This window comes from Strix aluco, chromosome 1, assembly GCF_031877795.1.
Source record: "Strix aluco isolate bStrAlu1 chromosome 1, bStrAlu1.hap1, whole genome shotgun sequence".
Classification (NCBI taxonomy): domain Eukaryota; kingdom Metazoa; phylum Chordata; class Aves; order Strigiformes; family Strigidae; genus Strix; species Strix aluco.
The window spans coordinates 16,356,223-16,380,259 of record NC_133931.1 but is presented as its reverse complement, the minus strand read 5'-3'; the positions used below and the strand labels follow the sequence as shown (position 1 = coordinate 16,380,259).

At 37.6% G+C, this 24,037-nt stretch overlaps 1 protein-coding gene across 3 annotated transcripts in view; it reads right to left on the bottom strand.

Annotated features, from left to right (window-relative positions):
- Positions 1-24,037, bottom strand: part of TRPS1 (transcriptional repressor GATA binding 1) — a 218,203-nt gene that overhangs the window by 7,294 nt on the left and 186,872 nt on the right. For all 3 annotated transcript variants that reach the window (XM_074808374.1, XM_074808551.1, XM_074808465.1), the window contains one exon: positions 4,058-4,180. In XM_074808374.1, the coding sequence (XP_074664475.1) occupies positions 4,058-4,180 (123 nt within the window). The remainder of the gene's footprint in view (positions 1-4,057; positions 4,181-24,037) is intronic.

Sequence of the window (24,037 nt, the reverse complement as noted above, 5' to 3'; positions counted from 1 at the left end):
TGCACACATAATCCTGTTTTGGTTGGAGGCCAGGAAAGTGCCCCACACAGTATTCCACTTATACGTTTATTTGGAAATTTTCTTTTTAACATTGTTTTAAAGTGTAGATTAAATTTTGGCATACAGTCAATATCCAAAAAAATTTGTACCTTGAATATAATATAATTTATATATATTCATAACTTTGAATTAATATAAAAATATCCAGAGCTGGAAGAGCGTGCACTCTACTATTTCTAGAGATCTAGTTTCTCTCTTGACTTGCCATCTTCCTCTCCTCTTTCACCTATTTATTTCCCTGAGGTCAGCTTATTCTTAATGGTTAACTAAATTTTAGGCAGTGCAGCTACTTGTTAAATTTTACTTTCTATTATAACTCTGAATCAGAATATACCCTTTGATTTAAATTTTTAATAAGCAAAATTTAAACTTAGCAGAAAAACAGCACCCGAACCAGCCTCCTCAAGCAGATCAAAGTTGAGGCAAAATCATGTTAGATGCAATTAGAATATTTTCTACGTAAATTCTATGCAAATGAAGTTTATAGTTTGCAGAATCAATAGCCAATTAATATGCATAAGCAAATACTCTTTATTACAAGCTCAGTTTAAATTCCTCACCTTTTTATAACAATTAACATACTGACATGCTGTGTGAGATCTCATAATATGGTTGATGTTGCTCTTATTAAACTTTTATTTATACACTACAGACCAATTTCATATGGCTTCCAGATAACCTTTCAACAGTTTGGAAATACTTTTAGTCTCACTCGTCATGCTACAGGTATGAAGTCTGATCACGGAAGTAGTTAGAAGAAACATCTTCATACCTGTGATTAAGGACCCTCACACACTTGTTTGCAGCTCTGGCTCTTCAAAGTTACATAAGGCATAAGGAGTTAAAGGTTGTAGGTCCAACTTAAAAATTCTTCAGCATGCAAATGACTATACTCACCTGAGTAGTCTTTAGCTTATTAAAACAGACTATTTGGTGGAGTAAAGCTACTCACGTTTTCCTTATGTGAGGAAAGGTAGTAAGGTGCAGATAGAAATACTCTGTATTTGGTTGCAACTAAGGCAGACAGAAAAGTTTAAGCTCTCTACTTGATTTTCAGTGGAGTATTAAACTTAGAAAATAGTGGAAACATTACCAGAACTTTACTTTTAAAATGCCCTATGTCAGATCCTTAATTATATGTCATACATAATATACTGAGTATGATCACAACGATTTTTTTGCTATCTCTATATCACTATGGAACAAAATCTAGTTTTTCCATGACCAAGTTAGAGGTATTAAAAAATGAGAAACAGCACCACAATAATAATGGTTAAATTCATGATTCTGGGGAGACAGAAATCTCTGTCAGCAAATGTGAATATTGTGTATATGTTTGCAGGGAACTGCATTTTTTTCACTAAAACTATTTTAATAATTGACCATTGGAATATTACTACACTTTTCTTAACATAGCTGCATTAGAGGAGAGAAATTTGAAAAACCTGGCAAATTTAATGTAAATGACCCTTAGATAGACTGAACATTTTTGAAAACACATTGAAAAATTATTCAAGGGTATCACAGAAATGGCAGTGTGACTTACAGCAGAAATCACTACCATGTTAACATTTGTGAGTCACTACCACCTAGTAGTATCTGACAGACCATAGATTCTTCTTATTATTAAATACAAGTAAAAAAAGGACCTTAGAGATAAATGTATTATACACATTCTTGAGCTAATGGGGACAGTAGTTCTAGATAGTGATAACTGAATCAAAAAAGAGCTATGAAATGTGCAAACCTATAGGTGAATTTTACTCAGATGTGTAGCATAATTCAGTTTAACAGGGTGGCTCACAGAAGGGAACAGTTCTATTCCCTTGAATTTTTCTGGTTTCAGACATTTACTGAATAACTGCATCATCCTAGACTCCTTAATTCAAAAAAATACATGACAAATACTTACTGTAATTTTTCACTAAGAGATAGACAGGCAGACAAGCAGACAGATAAAAGAAACTTTCATCTTTCTGGTGTCAGTCAAAAGAGCATCCCTTTGCATGGCTGTCCCAAAGGAGAGATTTGTTTGATTATTTCAGACTCCAACTTACAATGGAGTTGCTATCAAACCACAGCAGAGTGGAGGCTTAATTAAATTCTTTGCGTTTGTTTGGTCAAAGTTCAATTGAAGATATTAATGTCAAATGTCCACTGAATGACAGTTTATTGCCATGCTTGAACAGTGGAGCTAAAAGATAGTGTCAGCTTCTTGCTTTCTAAATGCATAAAATAAAGTTTGACATTGTATTGCTAATTATTATTGTTGGGAGCACATTCGTTTGTTCCTACTGGTTCATAAGAACTATCTCATCTACGTGTTTGAATTCAAAACTGATTCTTGTAGCTTTTATCTATTCAATAATCATGGTAAGATCCAACACTATAGTTTAGAAAAGTATATTTAAAAAAGGGAAAATGGAGGGTTTGAATGGTAGTTCTACAAATAACTGGACTCAAATGTCAAACTAATGTCAAAAAGCCAAACTGTCCTTAAAATCTTTGTGGATGCTCACCACTGATCAATTTCCTTAAATTAGATATTATATCTAGAACTTTGAGAGATCTCCAGGAAGATGATACTTTCAGCAAGACTCAGCCAAGATGCTGGCCAGACATTGTGCATCAGTTCATCTTCTCCTGCTCAGATGTTATCTGACTGGCTGGGTTGTTCTGGAGCTTAAAAACAGTTACTGTCCTCAGGATGACAGCACATGGCAAACAGAGCTAACCTTTCAGACTGGTGATGGTCTTGCTGCTTTCAAAAACTGGAATCTCTTTCTTTTTTATTAAGTGGCCTAGCTGGGCAGGATCTTGAGTAAACAGGACTGTTATATGGCATGTACACAAGAACCAAGCGTACAATTCGCAGAAACTACTAATTGATTTAGAAGCTTATGCTTGAAATTTAAAGACAAATAGGTGTCTTGATGTGTGTATTAATGCATTTGAAATGTAGTTTCCTAAGTGCCTTTTCTTCTTCTGAAAAAAGTTTTTAAAAATATGCACTCTCAGCCACAACACAGATTTCTGATTTGGGCTCTAAGCCTGAATTGTTATGTTGCCTTGGCAAACTCCCAAAAGCTGCCTCAGTTTCTATTTCTCAAAAATAGTAACACTTTTTAACTCCATGGAAATGTCGTAAAAATTATTTAATTAGAGTTGAATCTCTGTCACCTGACTCTCCCATGTGCTTCTATTAAAGATAGTGGGAATAATATTTAACTAGTGGCTCTTAACCTGAAAGATTCTGAGCATTTTGGCACTAATCCAAGGAAACACTTAAGCATGGTTTCCTTGGACCTGGACCAGAGCATTCAACATCTTTCAAGATCAAGTCAAGTGTCAATAAGATGAAAAGCAACATAGACAGTCCATGATAATTACTTATTCCCTGCCTGATCCTGAAGGATGGTGAATCTTTCCCTCACCAAGTGATGAGTGCCATCAAGTGAGCAGCTTTCTTGTTATTTCAGAATCCTCCAGCAGACTATAAGAACTGTGGAAAAAAAACCCCAAACCCCACCACACCATATCTCCAGGAAATTTACTGTCAAGAATAAAGGGGGGAAGAGAAGTGAAAGAAAACAAAAACCACAGCAAGGGATATTTTTGATATAGATGAGATGTCTAACTTTAATAATTTTTTTTTTTTTATTCCAAACATGAGAGTTCTTGAATTTAGAGAGCTTTCATCACAACATATTGTATTGCCTTTAAATGGAATTCCCAGAAAAGAAATAATTTTCCCCTTATTTTGTATCAAAATAATTAAATGCATCACTGGTGATCTCAAACACGTCTACCCACAGCATCCCAGCCTGTTTCATAATGAATCACATCTGATCCTGAAGTGACCACACTGCAAAACCCTGTTAGGAAATTAACTGCAGGCCAGGGAGTGGTACTAATCACACAACCAGACAAGACCACAGCTGCCCAGTTTAGCTGTATAGCCCCTTTTTTTCTGAACAAACCAGTAAGTTCTTCCTACCGAGTGAAGCTTCTGGTAGAGGCCACACGCATTGCATACATATCCACCATTTGCATTCTTTCGCCAGAGAGAGGTCTTTGTGGTCAGGCAATTGGCACAAAAAACACCCGAGCCTCTACGTCTCTGAAATAGGGAAGAAAAAGAAAAAAAAAAAAAAACACACAGAAAAAAAAACAGGTCAGAGGTGAGTCACATGAGCTGCAGAGTTAGGACAAATCAACACAGGAGTTTTGTCTCTAGACTGGCAACAATGACAGTATAAAACCACACTGCCCATAATGAGGTCAGGTTCAATTGTGCTTAATAGGCACCACTGATTTTCATTATAATTAACCCTAGAGTGATGGATGAGGTGTGTGAAACACCAAAGCCTTTTCAGAATAACAGCTTTAACTTTTTGAACTTCAGGTTTTGTGCATTTAATGATGGTTTCTAAACAGCAAATTCTGAAAAACCCCTCTGGAAGCTGACATAGAATATTCTGTAAACTGGTTCGTTCACCGCATTTCACAACAGATTATTTCTTTTTAGTTTGCGCGATTTTAAAGTGTGATCGGTAACAAGAATTCTGAATCACCACCACTTCAATTAATTACAATTTGTATCTGCGTCATACTAATTCCTTTAACAGAGATTATACTTCATTAATTAAATACATGTTCCAGTCTTTCCCACTTGCTTCTGAAATTAGTATAAGCTACCATATATTTCCCACAGCCCACTATGAACGAGGAGTAACTTCTGCCAAATGAATAAAAGTACAGTATTTTTAATAAGACCTCTTTTGAACTTCACCCGAAACCCCAGAAAACACCGTCTCATCGATGGGTAGTTTTATTTATTTTATTTTAGTCAGGCAACGAAAGGCACAGTACAATTTTCCTAAATACAAACTGATTTTTAACCAGACTGAGCTGTGCCTTCACCAGCTTTCATAATGATCTAGGAATATTTAAAAGTAGACACATTTATGAGTATTGCTCGTTAAATTCTTTCTACAGAGTAATGATTTCATTAAACTTCTCATTTAAACAAAAGTCAGGCTGTGTTTGTGGGCACAAATACTAATAAGCAGGAAATGGAATTCTTTTGCTGAAAAGAAAATCTGAAATTCAACTCTGTTCCCTTTTTGCAAAGGAAAAAAAATCAGTAAGAAACCTTCAGCATCTAAGATAAGAATGGGAAAAACAGGCTGGGTTAAAACTAATTTTCTTACAAATTAAAAATTACTAATACTATAAGTAAAAATTTCAGGGTTTCATAAAATTTAAGTAATTTATTTAACTTTAGTCCATACTGTAGGAGACTGGTGTTCATGCCAAAAAAATACAATGGTTATAATTGTACTCTGATACATTTCAAATGGAAAGCTTTCTGCAGACATAATTTTGGCTTCAAGACTGGAACACTTTCTTGGCATTGAAAGGGCATTTGATTCATCGGGTGTTTCACAATGTATCACTAAAAAGACCTGGTGAGCAGCCAGTTCCCTATAGGGTAATTTTTCCATCCAGATGCAAGTGCTATCAGAGGCCCTCGTCAGCTAAACTAATTATGATCTTGCATTTGCTGATGCCTGCTCACTCTAACGTTCGACATCCTCCATTAATCATCAATACAAGGAAAATGAATGAAACGTAAAGAAACGAGGGCTGGTAAGCTGCACAGCCATAAAAATCTGAAATGAGTGCAATAATTTAACAAGATTGGGGAAATGTTTTTAGTGAGCACAAAGTCAGGCTAACAATTGCCCTTTTAAACCAAGAACACAATTTCATTACTACAGCAGGTTATGGAACTTTAAAGTGATACACTAAAATCAAGATTGTCGTCAAGATAATCTCTCTCTCACCCCCTTACATCATCCCCTACTTTGTCTCTTAAATCAGAAGCAGTAATATACTATGTTTTTCTCAATTTGGCTAAGGGGAGAACTAAATGGTCGTTGATGTCCTTCAGCAAACATCTAACTAGTTGTAGATATGAGATGCAGCTCACTCTAGGAAGGCGTGCTTGTCTACAAGTAAATTGAAGCTCCCAATTCTTTTTGTGGTTGCATATCCTTGCCCAACTTCACCTGGCTGCTGAAATATTTTCCTTAAGAGTACAATAAAAGCTTCACTATACTAACCCTGATTTGGTCCACTTGAAGAGCGAGAAGTTTCCAAGCGGAAATGACTGTATATGGCCAGGATTCAGATACAACTGCAGAACTGTTTCTTTCCATTCCTACTTGTTGTCTGCTGGCCTATGGCTTCTTGGTGTGGTGTATTAACCAAGTAGAGTCTTAATCTGAGTCAGTCCCTCCACCCTTTCATTTCTGTTCGTGTTCCTTGAGTTTGGGAAATACCCTCTACAAAGTCATGGAAGACTTTTAGAATATACAGAGAGCAGTCTCGTTTATACACTGCATCGTACACACCTGAATGGTGACAGAAGCATTCATTGAATGCTATGGAGCTAGTATATCTTTAAACCATTGACAGAAGTAACTCATTTTTTCTCTTTTTTTTAAAAGAAAGATCTGATTCAAACTGGACATTAGTTAGAATGAAATCACACAACGACTACAGCTGACAACAATCCACAAAATACCTAGTAGTAGCTATATGTATAAAAAACTTATACCTGTGCTTATTTAGTATTTACAAACTATTTATCTGTTTAAAATTTCAAAGTAGCCCAGCTGAACTTCCTTCCCTAAATTTAATGCAAAGTGTGTAAAATCATCTTACATGCTGTTCTAAGTGTTGCATCTTTCTTTACCTTCTCTCATTTTGGTATTATTTAAGGACCTTACCAGATAATCAACAATGACTATTTCAATACCTAAGTGTTCCATAATAGATTACATATACTAATAAATTAAGAATTAAACCACTTCTGGAAAAACTTAAATGCTGTTACTTTGTTGAGCTTTTTGGTTATGAAACAGCTTTTTATAGTTGGGACACACACCTTTAGAATGGATTTCCTGGGGTGAAACAGGACTGTGGCAGAATTGGACGAAATATTCTTGACTCCCAGATCCCACTAACCATGCAGGTATTTTGACCTGCTTGTCAAAATACACCTGAGAAATTTTGATGATGTCTTCAAGAAAAAATGCAGGCTGTTTTTAAAAGACTACAATGCCTGTAGACCTCTTCTCTTAAAGCAATATAGTTTCTTAAAAAAAAACCCCAAAACCTAGGCCTTTACTTCCCATATACAAGTTCTATAAAAGTTATTGGCCAACACAAATTATGTTGTTGTTTTTTTTTTTTTTTTTGGTCCTAAATGTTAATTAGTAATGATACTTCTACTGTTCGTGATGATACTTCTGCATGAGTCTGTTTGGCTTTGCATACTCAGCATTTATACTAGTCAATAATAATGGTCAGTATTGCTGGTTTTCCAGGTAGTCTTGCAAAGGAACAGGCACTTGAGCTCCAATCCAGCAATGTCTGCACAACAGCTATGGCCCACAGCCTCCATAAAGCCCAGCCATGTGCTCAAGTGCTCTGCTAAGCACTTTCAAGAAATATGTTATGGAACCTTTTGCTCTTTTTCAAATGTGAACACATACTTATCATAGTTAATCTCTTAAGATCAGCCCAGAAAAGGTAAATCAACATAACTAGTCATGGGAGGGTTTGAGCCACAGATAAAAAGGTTTCAGTCTGCGATCAATGCCTCTAGCACTAGCTGGAGTTATCCATGAAAATTTCCTGTACATCCTTGGAATAATAACCAAAAGAGTCTAAATAACTAAAATATGTATCTGCTAAGTAAAGCTTTAATCATCTGGAGCCTTATAACCACTACATTACAATCACAAATCCTGAAGGGGCCAGTACAGCAAAGAGCCTGTCTCTATTTCCATTCCAGTTCCTAGGTCTGGGCGTTTAATATCACGGTTGTCTCAAACCACATTGGGCTGAAACTTGGCTCATGTTTTTGTCAGCCCAGATGTAACCTTTTTTTTTATTTTCTTTTTCGGTACTGAAAACTTTATTTAAATCAGTTCAGCTGTTTATAATTTGGAGATTGGCCAAACCTTGGGGGGGCGGGGGACAGAAGGGATTTCAAGTTTTTCAGATAACTTTATAACAAATCTACAGTCATAGTGGCTTTGCTCTGGGGAAAAAAGTATGCAAGCATATCAGTATTTTAGTAGTAGCAAAGCAACAAGTGGATTATTATTTTTATGTAGCTAAGCTATGAAAGTTTGTAATTATTCACTGAACATTTCTCGCAGATCTCTCTACTGTTTTCCCTCAGTAAGAACCATTCTGAAAGCATGTAATTGCATAACAACCCTTGATATGCAGAGTATTTACTCACATTTTTTATGGTTTCATATCTTGACCGTTTCAAATTGAACAAGTCTGAAACTTGGTATACACATTGTCAAGCCCGAATGCCTAATTTTTTTTTAACTCCTTAAATGATTTTCACTAGTTACCAATACTTCACTGAAACAAGGAAATTATTAGTAGTGCTTTCTGCTAAGCAATAAACCAGCAAAGAATACCATAACAAGTAATTCACTCAGGCATCTTGATATGATCAGGCAGTTCTGTTTCATAAAAACTGCTTTAGATTTTAAAAAGATGACCCTACAGTTCACATGATTTCAAACTTTGTAGCCATGTAGAAGCATCATTACACTCCACAGTTATACAAAAAATAATTAAAAATCCACTGAACTTTCAGTTATTATTTCAATGGAACTTCATGTAGCAAAATATATATTGTAAAAGCACAGCCAAAAACACTGCTCAGGAACTGTGGCTTTTGAGCTAGCTAGACTAAGCAATGATGCCTGACACTCTGCTAGTGCCAAATACATCCTGTTTTCAAAATTTCTGCCAGAAGATGCTTTTAGAAACTCAAATAGGCTCCACAAGCGTCAGCCAAGCATTTTTCTTACATCACCGGCTTGGTTTTGGACACAACAAAACTTGTCTTTTTGCTGATTACTTTCACTTCCCCATCACAAAACAACGATATGATGAAGCCTGAGTGGATTTTTTCACCATCTCTGGCTTTCCTACTGTGTCAGAAACAGAGCACGTTGTAATCATGGCTCCAGAACACGAGGTGCAGAGAAATCATAGATGTTACCCAAGAATAAGCATATGCTTGACCTATTTCCAATAACAAAGTCAGGGACTACAACCATACATGCCTCACTGAAAAGGCAAAACGCTGGCTCTGGATGCTCTCTGGCAACATGGGAGGTCCAAGGAAACCTGCAGGCGCTTGGTTCAGCATAAGCCAGGTGACGCGCTGTGGAGAGGATCAATTGTAAGCAGCTGGTCTCATACCTGTAATCATCAGGCTGCTACTACACAGTTCAGAAAAACAGTATAATGCACTCATGGTTACATATGTATATGTTGCATTTGCACTGCCATGAGTATTTAGGAGTTTCTTGTTTCACACCTGCTAGGTCTTTCCAGGTATTGTCCTCCTTATAGGAGGAGGTGTTCAGTTCTCTTGAGTTTGGTGAGGCTCAGATTAATTGAAGTTTAAAACCTGGGCAGCAAGGCAGCATCTGGATGTTGGAGTAAGTGCTACTTTCTTCCGCTTAGGATGGGAAAAGAATCTTTCAGCCCTCATTTCTTTTGGCTGCAGAGGCACTCAGACCTTTCTGAATGTGTTTAATCAAAACTGCTTTCTTTCTCAACTATGAAACAGCCACAACTATGTCTCTGTAAAGTTTCACATTTTAAAATTTGAGTTGCTTTTGCTGTAACTATGTCTAAATTAAAAAGAAAGTCATTGGGTTTTCTTCCCTTTATAACTTGGACAGCTTTCAGGAATAGACCAAGCACAGCAAATTTTCAGCCCCAAAAGCGTAAGTTGTCAGAAAGAGCGAAACACATAAAGCAGAGTGTTAAAGTAGAAGTTGTTTCAACCTTAACTATGAGTTAACAGATGCCTCTTGAAGTCAATTTAATGTGCCAAATCCAAACTCTTCATCTAAGACATTTTCAAGAACAATTACGTTAAAGAGCTGTATTTGAAAGATGCATAAGAAAGAGGTTAAAAAAGGCAAGGTATGAAGAAAGTAAAAATGCCAAGAGGAAAGTTAAAATTACACACCTAATTCATATAAAAAGTTTAGTGGAATTTTTAATGGTCTATTGTGACAGCATCTTTTTATGATATATGCTGTATTACAAACTTTTAATGACAGGAATCAGGGGGGTTTTAGAGAGGGAAAAAAACCCAGACAGTAAATTAAACATTACTGCTAGCACAGCCTTTCAAAATCCTACCCCCAATCCCTCAGGGAGAATAAATATTTTAATGTGCATGTAAACTGCACTTATTTTTTATCAGCAGCAAAAATGCAGATGAGTAGATTTTGCCCCAGCGTTTGAAGCATTTCCCTGTATTCTGGTAAAGGTACCTTCAAGACAGCAGCATTCACTACTGACAAAAAAAAAACACCAACCCAAAAACACAGGCAGCGAACTACAATCTCTTTGTGTCTTACTAAGTAAGAATTTACTAAGATATTAGTTTAGGATGTCATGGTTGCTACCAAAGTAAAACAAAGGCTGATCAAAATCTAATGATTAAATTATGTAAAGAAGTCTCTAAATCACTTGCTGTTGGATCTTGTCACTGCTGTCACCTCCTCACCTTTACTTCCTCCTTCAAGCTACAGCTGAACCAACCTTTGCCACTATGCTGGAAGGGAACCGGCATCGGACACCCACCTTCAGCCAGAGCCTGAGCTCCACAGGCAGGAATTTAACACTGCTTTTATCATCCGTTAAGAGTCACATGCAACTATGGCATGACATAAATAATCACAATACACTTCACAATGACTTACTAATTTTCATTCTTTGAGTATTTATTGGTGAAAATTATGTAGTTCACAGTGTATCTGTTAACCCCAAAAGGGATAGAAAGTAATTTCACAGTTTCCCCCTCAGGGTCTGAAGTGGCATAAATATAAAACAATAAAACTTTTTCTGCAGGTTAGACTTCCTTGCCACAGTTAGTGGTGGTTGATTTTTAAACACTGTGTGTTAAAAATATATGTGATCTTCTGTTGGGCCAAATACGTATATACAGACTAAATAAATACACATACACACACTTATGGTATGAGGCATTTGTAATGAACACTGAGAAATATTTTCTGGTGGAACAGTAGTCTGGTTTTCAAAGAGTTAAATATTTACTTAATCATTCTAGACAAAGTATGATTTTTTTTTAGAAAACAGCTTTCTTCAACCATCTTTTACTGGATATAATGTATTTTTAAGGTCTTATGCTTCAACTCGCACAAGCTGATCATCCTTAAATCTCTTTCAGTGCCTTAAACAGCAGCTACCGTACTATGGTATGATCCCACTTCCAGTGTATTTTGCTACTGACTACCAGCAGTACAATACAGACTTCCACGGAGGCAACCTGAAAATTGATTTTAAAAGTTTTATTAACACCAATAGAGAAAAGAAAAGGAAAAAAAAAAAAAAAAAGAAACCTGGAAACCTGCATTTCCTGCACAATAATGATGTCATTTTACAGCAACTGAAACTTATTCAAGTGGAATAGAAATTCTGTCTCCAATAACTCACCAAGTCAATTATACAGGGAAGTACTGTAATGGGCTGTCCCCCGTCAAACAGCTCACGTACACGACTTCCTTCTCAATTACCAACTTGTCTGCATTGCCATCTGTAAAAACGAACACATACCTTGTGCTGCCAGTTTCTGCTCTTGCACTTCCATTAGTGGAACTGGCTGCAGCTGCTCAAGAAGAAAGACCTGATTGTCTTTGTTTTCCCCCAATGTAGCACCATTTTTCTCCCTTCCTCCTGTACATCGACTCAAGGTAATATGTTATCTCTGCTGAGGTGTGCTCACAAGCATTTAAACTACAGTCCGCCTAAATCTGTGTCCTGTTTTCTTTTTGCAGTTTATCACCTAACACAGTAAAAAGCTGGCAGCAACATCTCCCAGCATCTTCACCAGATTTATGATGTTAGTATTGCAACAGGTTTTATCAGTCCTTTTTAGGAACTTCTGTAAAAATTGCCAAGTTTCTGGCCAAACGTCTTCTCACTTTTCTAAATCTGCTTGATCCTCAGGCAATTTTAAAGCAGTACTTATATGAAGCAATCAAAATTAAGATTAATAAAAAGAGTCCGATTTAGGAATAATACTGTTCCCTACAAAAAATGGTTAGATAGATGCATTAGTGTGCATAAGCAGGACAGAGGGGGGCTGGTTTGGGAACTGTGGTCCTTGCCTCTATATCCTTCTTCACTAGCACTTTGCTGAAACAGATTCACGCAGCAGCTCTGATGCTGAACGGCTGCCTGAAAACTCAGAGCTTATACGCACATATTGCTGCTCCTTCCTGAACGCCGTGTGCTTCCAAACGCGCTCAGCCGTTGTTAGAGAACAAATGTAAGTCATTATGAGTCTCTTGAATTTTTTCAAATTAGAAATACAACATAAATGGTATAAAATGTACAAAACTAGACTATTCTTCTGATCAGTAACTGGATAAAAGTAGTACCCTCAGAACTAAGCACACCGAGACATCGAGAAAACTGGAAATGCCTCCGACTCTTTCATATCTTGGCACAAGGCAGAAATATCCAAGCCCTGCTGTCTCAAACAGGGAATCTAAGTAATAGTTAGACTATACTATAAATGGACTCACTTTCTGAGATAAAAAGCCAGTTATGAAGGTGCCTAAACATGGAATTAAGTGCTTAAGTTTAGGCATCAATACTGGAGGATTTACATTCACGAAGACACCCCATGTATCCCTTCTTTCATGAAGTAATCTCACTCATCAAGTGAACAGACAAAATGGAGCAAAGATACGTCCATATTTCCTTAAACACCCCTAACTTTGACACAGTAGAAGAACCAGACTGCTTTTGCAGATCTCAGCTAAGAGCCAGTACTTAACTCTACATGTGATAGTAATCGAGGGTCCCAATCCTGCAAGTGCTGTGCTGTAAGCGTGAGCACAAAGCTCTGGAGTCTCAGCTTCTGGCATCTGTTCCCACTTCCACAGAAATCAGATGGGCAAAATTAAGTTTTGAGGAAAAAAAAAAAATCACAGACATTTAAAAAACATTCCCTGACCTTATTAAAGTCCACGTGATCTCTATTTATATAGAAAATGGCTCAGAAAGCCAGCAGCTGAGAAGAGGAACTCTCATTTGTAGGTTTTGGCTGAGGACTGCCAAAATCAGCGGGGGAAAGGCTCCTCAGGGGTAAAAATTTCAAAAGCCATTAAGTGTCTTAGAAGCCTCAGTCCCACTGACTTTTGATCATCTACATCCTCCCAAATTTGCACCCCAAATCTGGAAACTACACTTGAAGAATAATTTCTAATTCGAAGTTACAAAATGAGGATCTAAAGTTTTCATAGAAGTCTTCAGGACTCAGAGAGGAAATGTCAATTAGGTGTCTACTTCTTGGTGAAAACCAGTGAGGTAACATTTACCTGTTACTTGTACTTTAAAAAATTCCCCTTAGGACCATTAATTTTAATTAAAGAAAAAATATAACAAGAAAACGTTTTATATGGGCAGCTATAGCTTATATACTTGTTCAGGAACTGAAGTCACTATAATCTGAGTCTCACGCAGTCCCCATGCGAAAGCTGTTACTAGGGTGGGATCCAAAGTGGACTAGTCCACCTATTATTTTCAGTACGCTTAAGACTTGCACTTTTACTGCAGATCTTGTTACGTGCTGTTGCTAGAATGGCTTCCATTCAGAAAAATCAACATTTGCCAACCCATACCACACAATTACCATAGTTATTTCCTATTGTGAGCTTAGGGAGAAACTGTGGTATCCCAGATACCACGGTGTGGTAAATATTGAAAAGTAGTGGCCTTTTTATAATGGACATTTTCATCTAATCCAATCCATTCCAAACACTTCCAGCTAACAAGACAATAAGGCAGAGTCTGTGTCTAAGTGGCTGGTTCTAACATAATCATCTTACTCTGTCCTGTGATTCCACTTTCAGCAAAACCATTTGATAGCTTCTTTTTTGATAGCTTTAGAAAGTAAGAATGGACTAGAGCTGTGGTCAACTCTAACATCCATCTAGGCAGGTATCTCCTGAAAAAGAAACGGGACGGAGGGGGAAGAAAGAAAGAAAAAAAACCCGTATTGATATTTTTTAAAAGCTAACCCATTTAAAGTACCAAAAGCCTCCTGGGCTGCATTAGGCAGTGTTGCCAGCAGGTTGAGGGAGGTGATCCTTCCCTCTGCTCAGCCCTGGTGAGGCCACACCTGGAGTACTGTGTCCAGCGCTGGGCTCCCCAGTACAAGAAAAAAGTATGTACTGGAAAGAGTCCAGTAGGGCCACAAAGATGATTAAGGGACTCAGGCATCTGACATACAAGGAGAGGCTGAAAGAGCAGGGACTGTGCAGCCTGGAGAAGGCTCAGGGAGATCACATCAATATGTACCTGGTGGGGAAAGGAAAGAGGACGGAGCCAGGCTTTTCTCAGTGGTGCCCAGTGAGAGGACGAAGCAAAGGCACAAGCTGAAATACAGGAAATTCCATGTGAACATAAAGGAGAAGCTTTTGTACTAGGAGGGTGGTTGAACCCAGGAACAGGTTGCCCTGAGGGCTGTGGAGTTTCTGCCCTTGGAGTTATTCAAAACCTGACAGCCCTGAGCACTGATCTTGCTTTGAGCAGCAGGGTTGGACTAGATGATCTCCAGAGCTGCCTTCCAACCTCAACAATTCTGTGAAGCTTTCTTCAGTGAGAGGCTGTAGATCACTTGTCACTTTTTTTTTCTATTAATTTCTATCAATTTTAGCCTTAATTCCTATTCATTTGCCTCGAAAAATAAGTATTTTAAATTTCATGGATATAAAAGTATTAATTAAAATAGACCAACATCCAGACTAAACGTTACAGATTGCAGCCTGTAAAACTGTACAGCTATTAAAAATGGAGAAACCTACTTTAAAATTCCACTGTAAATAATTACAGAATGTTTACAAGAAACTGAGTGAAGTATCTAATGCAGGTTTTACAAAAATTATTCTCTGCTCTTTCCTATCAAGATCTTAATGCCTACTTGTAAATGAGACTCAATACAGGGTGTTGTATAGCTTTCCTTAAGAATACCATTAAGATGAGGAGACAAGAACAACTGTTCTACATTTTGGAGTCTCCTTAAATAGTGTTTATGTACTGCAAGCATCCCTTCCATAAACAAGCCAGGTCTTTGGAACAAGTGAACACAATCTCTGAAGAATCTTTACCAGCTTCTATTTCTGGTACATGATGCACTGAGAATTTTAGGCCAACATGGGCATATGGTCTCCTAGTTTGATAGAAAACATTTAATGGAATTTGAGACAGAGGCACAGCATAATGACTGAAGACCTTAAAATCTGTGATATAACACAAGGTTAAAAAAAAAAAAAAAAAGAGAGAAAAACAAGTGTTTCCTGATATAAAACTAGAGGCAGTTGGAGCATGTAAAAGCACAAGAAAAAGGAAAGTCATGGTAACTGGTGTACACAAAGGAATATCCTGAATCCCTTATTAATCAAGCTTAACTTCATTAACTAAACTGCCTTGATGTCTTTTTATTTTTTTGGGAGAATCACCCAGTAGGAAAGCCAATTTAAAAGAAAAAAACAAATAATAAACAGTATTTATCTTAATAACATTCATGCAGGATTTGTGGCTTTTCTACCTTTGCAGTCGTAGAACTGGTATGCCCTCTGTACTTTTTATACTCATTCACATCTGCACAGAGAGAATACTGTAACTGCACAGCAGTGCTTCCAGCATCCCCAGACTAATTTTACTCATACCTTTAAGAAAGTGGTTCTTAAATTGCTTAAGACACCAGCTTCAACATCTGCATTGTCAGAATCACTCCTACAGACTGCATTTCGCTGAAGGAATTGTTTCTAATGCAAGTGGCAGGGTGAGCTTACTGCTGGGGGCAGTCATTCTCTTAAATGGCATGAGCCTGACAAGAGCAGTATGAGAGAAACACATAACTTAGCAGGGTTTTCCATCATGAGTTCTGCACAACGAGGAAGAAATGTACCCACCCTGTCACATACTCAGGCTTTTAGTTCAGAGCGCTGCAAAGGACTGGAAAACGGCACTCAAGAAATCAAGCACCAGGCTGAAAGGAGAGACACAGTGAAAACCATCCCGCAAGCCCACAGTTAACTTATTTTTCACATCCTTTGGAGGCTTCTTAAATGAAGCTGACTGCGCAGGAATGCCTTGTAAAACAAGCCCTCCACTTCCTTTCTAAAGTGGCGTCAGCGAAACAGCTCCACAGCCGCCTCGCTTGCAGGCAGCTGTGGCTGCATCCATGTTGTAACTGAAGAGGCAAAGACCACTGGGTTGCCTGAACGTGTTCATGTGTTTGTGCAGAGATAAGACATGGACTCCAAGAGGAACTGTTTGATCCCGTTCTATTGACCAATTTATCAGACTTTGCTATTTAGGCAAAAAAAGTCAGGAAACAGTTGCCCTTCTACCTTCTACCTGTTGGTATCACAATGCATCCGATCTTGAAATCAGCCTCCAGAAGGCCCATGTACACAACTTTGAAATAAAAGGAAGCCTTTACATTTAGACATGCTGTACAAAATCATAGCTGCTACTTGCGAACAGGCTACATTCAATGCCATTTCTGTCTTACTGATGGAACAAAAACTCTGACACTCTTAAGAATTCGCTTTTCAATTGAATTCAGTTTTTCCGTAACAGTGAATGTCAAATTGTTTTCACTCCCTTTCTTTATCACCTACTGGAATCTTTAGGAGTGAGAAGGAAAAAGACATACACCAGAAAGGAGCACATTTATAATGACATGCCTTTTCTCTAGGAGAAAAAAAATAACCTTCCATTTCATCAGCATCTTTGCCAAAAAGCCCTCTTTCAGGAACTGAAAAGAGAAGGGCCTTTATTTCCTACATATATTTTATAGGAAACATTTTTTGGTTCTGTGTCATGGACTAGGATTTCACACCTTAGTGGCTAGTCATATGGAAATGGACATGGCTGTGGAAACTTCATGGCTGTGAAATCCTGATAGTAAAATCAGCAGGAAGATGAGGAAGGTGTGGGGAACACTGAATGATTCATACAGTAACAACCTCTGGACCCTTTGAGGAGATTTTGGGATGGCTGCCAATGCTACCTGTCTATGACCAGCATCCTGGATCCTCTGAATCAGTCTTTAAATCTGGGCATGATACAGAAGGAGTATTGCTCTTTCGAAAAATGCCCACAAATGTAAGTGGATGTGACATGTATGGATTTTTATAAGGAAAAATCTTTCCAAAATCAGGTTGCATTTACCAATGAGTTATACCTCCCAGAAATCATTCTTAAAATACAAATACCAGGCCCTGTTTCTTTTATTAATAGCAGTCTGAGTTAACCAGGGAAGAACTTCCAGAAGTTACTGTAGAGCAGTGCAAAGCTAAGCAACTTAGCTACAACATTCAACAAATCAGTGTTTTGCAACTAACTCTTCCGTTGTCAAATCAAGGAACAAATCCTCTCCTATTTCATATGCAGTGTAACTCCACCTATTGCACAAAGCACAAGGAGAGCAGAAGAACATAGAAAACCTACAGAGCTAGCACTCATTTGATGCCAATTTGATTTAGACATAGAAGGAGTTAAAAAAAAAAGAAAGGAAGATAAAAAACTGACTGCACTGAGCTTGGCTTTCGCTATGGTAAGGGTAATTCTTGGCTGATTTTACTATGGCCTTGCCATCTACATTTGGAGCCCTGGCATATGTGTGGCACTACCAGGGCAGACATGGTAGACTTATCTTCAAGATGGCGTATATAATTTTACATTTCGGGAATGACAGCCCTAGCATCATAGCACATACTGCATGCACAGCGGGGCTGTGATTTCTACTACGTTTCAGTGATTAATGGCCTCGTAATGGAATACAAGTTTCCTACAGATTGTTGCAATCTCCCTACAAATTTGGCCTTGTCTGCTATTCAGCGGCAGGTTGTAGGAGCAGTTAAAGACCAGCATCGCTGAAAGCACTGGTGCAGTCCCGGGCACAGAGGCGAAGGTGCACGAAGCGGCTGGGCAGCACTGAGCGCAGCCAGGTTGGACTGTAACAGTCAGCTGCAGTCACTAGAGGGTACTGCGAGGGCACCTAAAGGGTGCTGCTCCCATGGCAGAGGGCAAAGGAAAACGTTGGGAAGCCCTTCCATAGGCAACATCACTCTACAATTGGAATAAGCTATTTTAAAGACAGATCTGCCTTAAAAATGCCTGATCTCACACCTGAATTTGAAGCGTTCCTGCGGGAAGTATTTGCACACACACATATGCCACCAATAAGCCAAGCAATTCATGCCTTTATGGTTCATTTTTAAATCCAGCATAGTCTGTGGATCATGAGTCACACAGTCCCTTCGTACGCAAAAGGCCAAACAGCTACAAAGAGCAGAGCAAGAATGAAATTCCAATGGTTTTAACAACGGTTACTCACGGAAGGCAAGATGGGGATCCCCTTGTTTATGCACAGCATCACGTAAGATTACAGGGCTATTTAAGAAGTAAAGTAGTACAGAAGAAGGGAAAGAATCTCAGCATCTGACTTTAGAAGACATCATGTTCATTAGTGAAGCAACAGAAAAAATCAGCAATCATCTAGTGAAAGAATTTTAGCCACTACTTCTGAATTTATCCATTAAACACTGCTATCCCATACAGCGTAAATAACTGCCAGGAAATCTACTGCACATACTTCAATATTCTGGTATTTTTAAAACACACAACCCTTTTCATGCACGAATATCCCTTAATGTGTCTGCTGAAGTTTCTGTGCTTTGCACAGACTAGCAAGAAGGGATGTTGGATGATGCTTGCGTTATGCTCTTAAATTCTACCAGATTTCAGTAATAATTCTGATCAACCAGTGCATTCCAGACTTTATTGCCCATCTTTCTTTTTCCATTTCTTCTATCAACCAACCAGTTAATAAGAAAATAGGAAGAAAACGTGTGTGCAATGGATAGCACAGCATTCCAATGAGACACAGAACTAGACAAATAATAGAAAAGTTGGGAATATCAAGCAAAAATGTTAACATTAACTAGGTTTACTTTTCACTCTATTTAAATACAAAAATTTAAAGTAAGAAGTTTCTATATTTTAGTCTCAGCCAATTTTGGGCCACACTGAATGTTAAATAAACTATTATTTAATCAAATACAGGCATATTAGTCTCACTCCTGCTGACAACTTCAATTAGAATATTTTTGCTTCATACAAAAAAAAAAAGAAAAAAGAAAAAGCTCATGATCTTTAAACTATTATGGCTTCTGCACAACATCTGGTTACAATTTTTTATATATTCAACCATCAAACTTCTATCTCCACAAAACAGTTTACTCAAGATTTGTTTTAATTATTCTGCATTGCAAACTTCATATGGCTTTGAAAAGGGGGTGATAGGATCGCTCACGATGCAGACAGATGCAAACTGAAAACGACTATACATTGAAAGATGCTTTTGAAACAATTTTTTAAAATGAAAAAATCCTTCCTGTCATTGCCAGAAAACAAGTGCTACTTTAACTGTTTCATTACACAATACCTCTTGGCTTGTTCATTAGCAATTTTAATGGTTTTTTGGTTGGATTAAGGCAATCTTTATTAGCAGTTTCACTGGAGCCATACAAGTTGCAAATACATCTTTTCTCTTTTTCTCGCCAATGCCACAGTGGGAACACTATTTCTAAAAGTGCTAGTTTGAAACAGAAAACATAGAAAAGAAAGCATCTGAATGTGATAAAATAGAAATAAAAATGAATTTTATAGCAGCACAGAAAATCCTTGCTCATACAAAAAAAAAAAAAGTACTGGATTTTAAGCATAGGAGAGATCTAATTTATTTTAATAAACCTATTCACCTGTGTAAAATTAAGCACATCCATAAGCTGTTGCAAGATTGGACCTAAGACAAAAATTAAGAAAATGCCTGGGGTTCTGGTTTTATTAAATGTTAGAGCCTCAGTCAGTCAAAGGCACATAACTGTATTTTTCTTAAATGAGTCTTGGGGTGCTACACCAAATCAATGAGACATCACTACAGGTAGAAACTGTCTTGACGTGGTAGAATCATTGTAAACTTTGGGGGATATAAAACTTCTTATTCATTTATTTGCATTACATATATGGATTAATGGGAAAGCAATATGGAAAGTTATTATTTATTTTATGAGGTAACTGCTTTGAAATACAGTAAATGAAACTCTTTTTTTCCTGTTTTTCAGTCGGTCAGCATCCATCATTCCAAAATAGGATATTCAAGGAAACTTCAGGTTTTCTCTGAGAGGTTTCTTCTGATGCAAAGCGTGGATTAGCTTAGACATGGAATGTTATCTTTTAAGATTTTTTTTTTTTCTTTAAAGATGCTCCAAAGAAGCTAGCAGAAGACATAGCTGCAAAAACACAACGTATAACCATGGTCGACTTATAAAAGAGTTGAGTTTCCAATTCCCAGACAGAAACTCTCTTCAGTTTGGCACTGGAGCAGTATGTGCAGCTTTTTAATCAGGAAACTTCATTTGCATACTAAAGAGGGCCTGAAGAGATGATTTTATTTTGGTTTTGTGAGACATTCCAGTATTAAACCCACGATACAGTCATATCTCTAAATTGGTGACCACCAGCCACCAATGGGTCAACACACACATGAAAGTAAACACCCCAGCACTTTTCAATCCATGGCCAACCATACAAAAATGAGTCCAACCCCTGGAGCCTACTTCACTACTCAGGAGGACTGTGTCACTAAACTCTGGGTACTGCCTCCACTGGGACTGCAAGAACTGCTTAAACAGTATCCCTCCATTACAGTAATATCTGACACTGCTTGCAACCAGAAACAGGAAAATACAGGAGAATGCAGAACTCTAACAACATGCCAACTGCTGATAAAAAGTAGCTGGTTTTCATAAAGCCCTGGCTGGCACAGAGGACAATAATGGAGAAGAAGCTTTATTTTATCTGAACCAGCCTTTCATCCTCAGGTTCAAAATCTCGTGGTTACACGAAAGATGTGAGTGCTCCCCCTGGGTTACAGTTACCACCTCACTGTATCAGTAAAAAGGACTTGCTGGGCTTATGCTGATTAAAGGGAGGATGCATGAATTGTCACTGTCCTCACCGACACAGCCTGCGAATAAAGGGCTTCCAGTATTCATGGCCATCTTTTATTTCAGCTGTGAAGTACACAAACATGACTCAGAACCAAAAGGAAACTGCCAGTGAAGCCTTCTTTTGCATGTGCACCCCCTGCACACAATCCCCATCAAAAATCCAGGGTACATTTTTAGTGTGGTGGGAATTCAGACACGTGATTTTGATCAATGTTAATGCAAGCTGTGTGGCCAAATCCCTGGACACTACTTTGAGAGTTTATTCTAAAATTGAAATATAATTAAGGTTGCAACACAAACCAAATAAGGCAAGGAAATGACAATTCATTAGTAACCTATTCGTTACAAGTACCATAGGTAACCTGCTGCAACAGTGTGGTAATATAATAAAATGTTTTACGTGTTTATATACCACCACTGTCAGCTGGATAGGAAAATATGGTAAGGACATCCAGACACACTAAAAAAAAAGAACCAAACCACGTTAGCTTCTGCAACTAGATAAATTACTTCTTTAAAGTATTTAGCTGTGGTATTGGATCAGAAGATTTTGAGCCCACCTCTCCACACTTGAAGACCAGCACATTTGTTCTCTTTTTATACTTATACTAACAAGCAGTTGTGCATAATGCAGCAGACTGTAAACAGAGAAGAGGAGCTGAAGGGAGTAGGAATGCATACGAGGAGTTTCTGTTTATTCAAATTGATAGGTAACAGATAAATGATCTAAAGATTGTTTTCAGTTTTCCCTCTTGCACAAAGCTATATTCCAGATCTTTATAACTGTGAATACCGAACACGAACTCTACAGTGAGAAAGGGTATCATGCATGGGAAGAGGTCCTGTGTCCCTAGCACTGCTTTTGCTGATGACTGAAAGTGGTATTTCTGTGGTCATTCCCTTATTCTTGTTCTGCAGAAAAATGCCAAGCCAGTTTTGTTTTGTTTTGTTTTTTTAAAATTAATATTATTCCTGTGCACTGTGAGCTAAGGTTTTCCACCTTCTCCATGACATAAAAGCTGATGGTAAGAGTTCTCTAAACTCTCTCTTGTAGGCAAAAGTAGCCTTTTTACTAAAGATCAGTAGAAGCTATCTAAGAAGCTAATGGCTGTGGATTACAATCTACAATAAACCACTTTCACTGTCTTTGTAGTGTAGAAAGACGAGAGTATTTTTGTGTGTGTACATGTGTGCGTGAAGAACGGAGGGGAAAGAGAGGAAGGGGGTACAAGTCTGCTATGCTTCACAAAGTAAGATCTTACAGTAGCAAGTGGGCCATAGGTCTATCTGAGATCAAGCAACTTTCTGTACCATCACTAAAAGCAAATAAGATTAAAGACACAAAATACAATTCAATCCTTCATGTAAGATTTAGACCTCAGATATTTTGTGCTGGCATTCTGGGTGTATGTAATATTCTTAACATATGTACTACAAAATAAAATCTGAGAAAAAGAACTGGTGCTTAATGGAAAAATATCTGGGCAATAAGAGTTGATCTTTATTACACATCTATTCACTATAGTCCTCGCCATACTTCTAGCAAGTTCAGAAGAGAGGACTACCCACTACTATGATAAATTCAACGTGTATTCTGTACCCTGACTTCATAAGCACATTTGGTAGACTCATATAAAATGTACAAGTAAAATGATCTAAATTACGAAGTAGATTTTTTCTTTTAAAAACTCATTGAGTATGTCTTGTGTAGCTAGGTTTTTCTTTAACATTACATTCTCTTTAAAAGTGGATTAGATCTATATTGTCTTTTGACATAGTGCAAGAAGCAGGAGTGTGCAGAGAGCTCAGAGGATGTCATTTTTTTCCCTCTAACATAAAAAGATGTGGGAAGCTACTATGGCTCTTCAAAACAGCCTAGTAATTGAGCCTGGTTATGGTCTCATTAATGTGCAAGTTTCATTTATCACCTTCTTTCTTTGTGGATTATGTGCATTGATTCATCAAGACTTGTGACACCTGGCTTTCATTTGCTCTGTTCAGTGCTTCTTTTTTACTCAGTTTGTACTAGACTGGTGTAAGAAACAGTCTAAAAGTAAATCGCACTAGCCTCCTGAAAACAGAAATGAGAAAAATTCAGCTTTTTTTAAAATTTACAATTAAATGCCTTTTCACTCTTCTCATGCCCTTTGCATACTTTTCTTTCAAGTACGTTTAAGAACATGCTTGCTGCAGCTACTCGTAACATAAAAGGAGCAAACAAAACAATGTACACTTAACAGGGGCGATGTAGATGTCTAGTAAGTTCATTATTACAAAAAGTAATTTATTTTAATTCATGTAAATGTGACAAGAGTAACACAGACTAGGTTTTTTCTTGCTGAACTACAATATCCATGTTAAGTTCAATAATGAGATGTTCTTATATACATTTCCCTCTGCCTTCCTTCTTTACTTCACTTTTCTCAAATATGTATCACTTCAAATATTTCCATTCTGCGTGTCACTGGCAAATGCCAAAAATAGAGAAAGAAAGATCTGATAAAGATAAAGCATGACAAAAGTTTCACGGATAATTGCCTTCACATATCCAGTTCAGCTCTCATCTCTCCTAATTAGCCTCATTACCATACCTTAAGACAGACCAGCAGTCACTCAAACTCCCTGTTTTTTCTGTCAAAACTACTGCTGACAGGCAAATGGACAACACATGCAGTGAGTGAGTCTATTCTAGACTATTCTTTTACAAGACTAGCCTCCAGCAGAAAACACAAAACAATAGGTCTTCTATAAATGTATAATGAAAGTATACATACAGTGTGTGAATACTC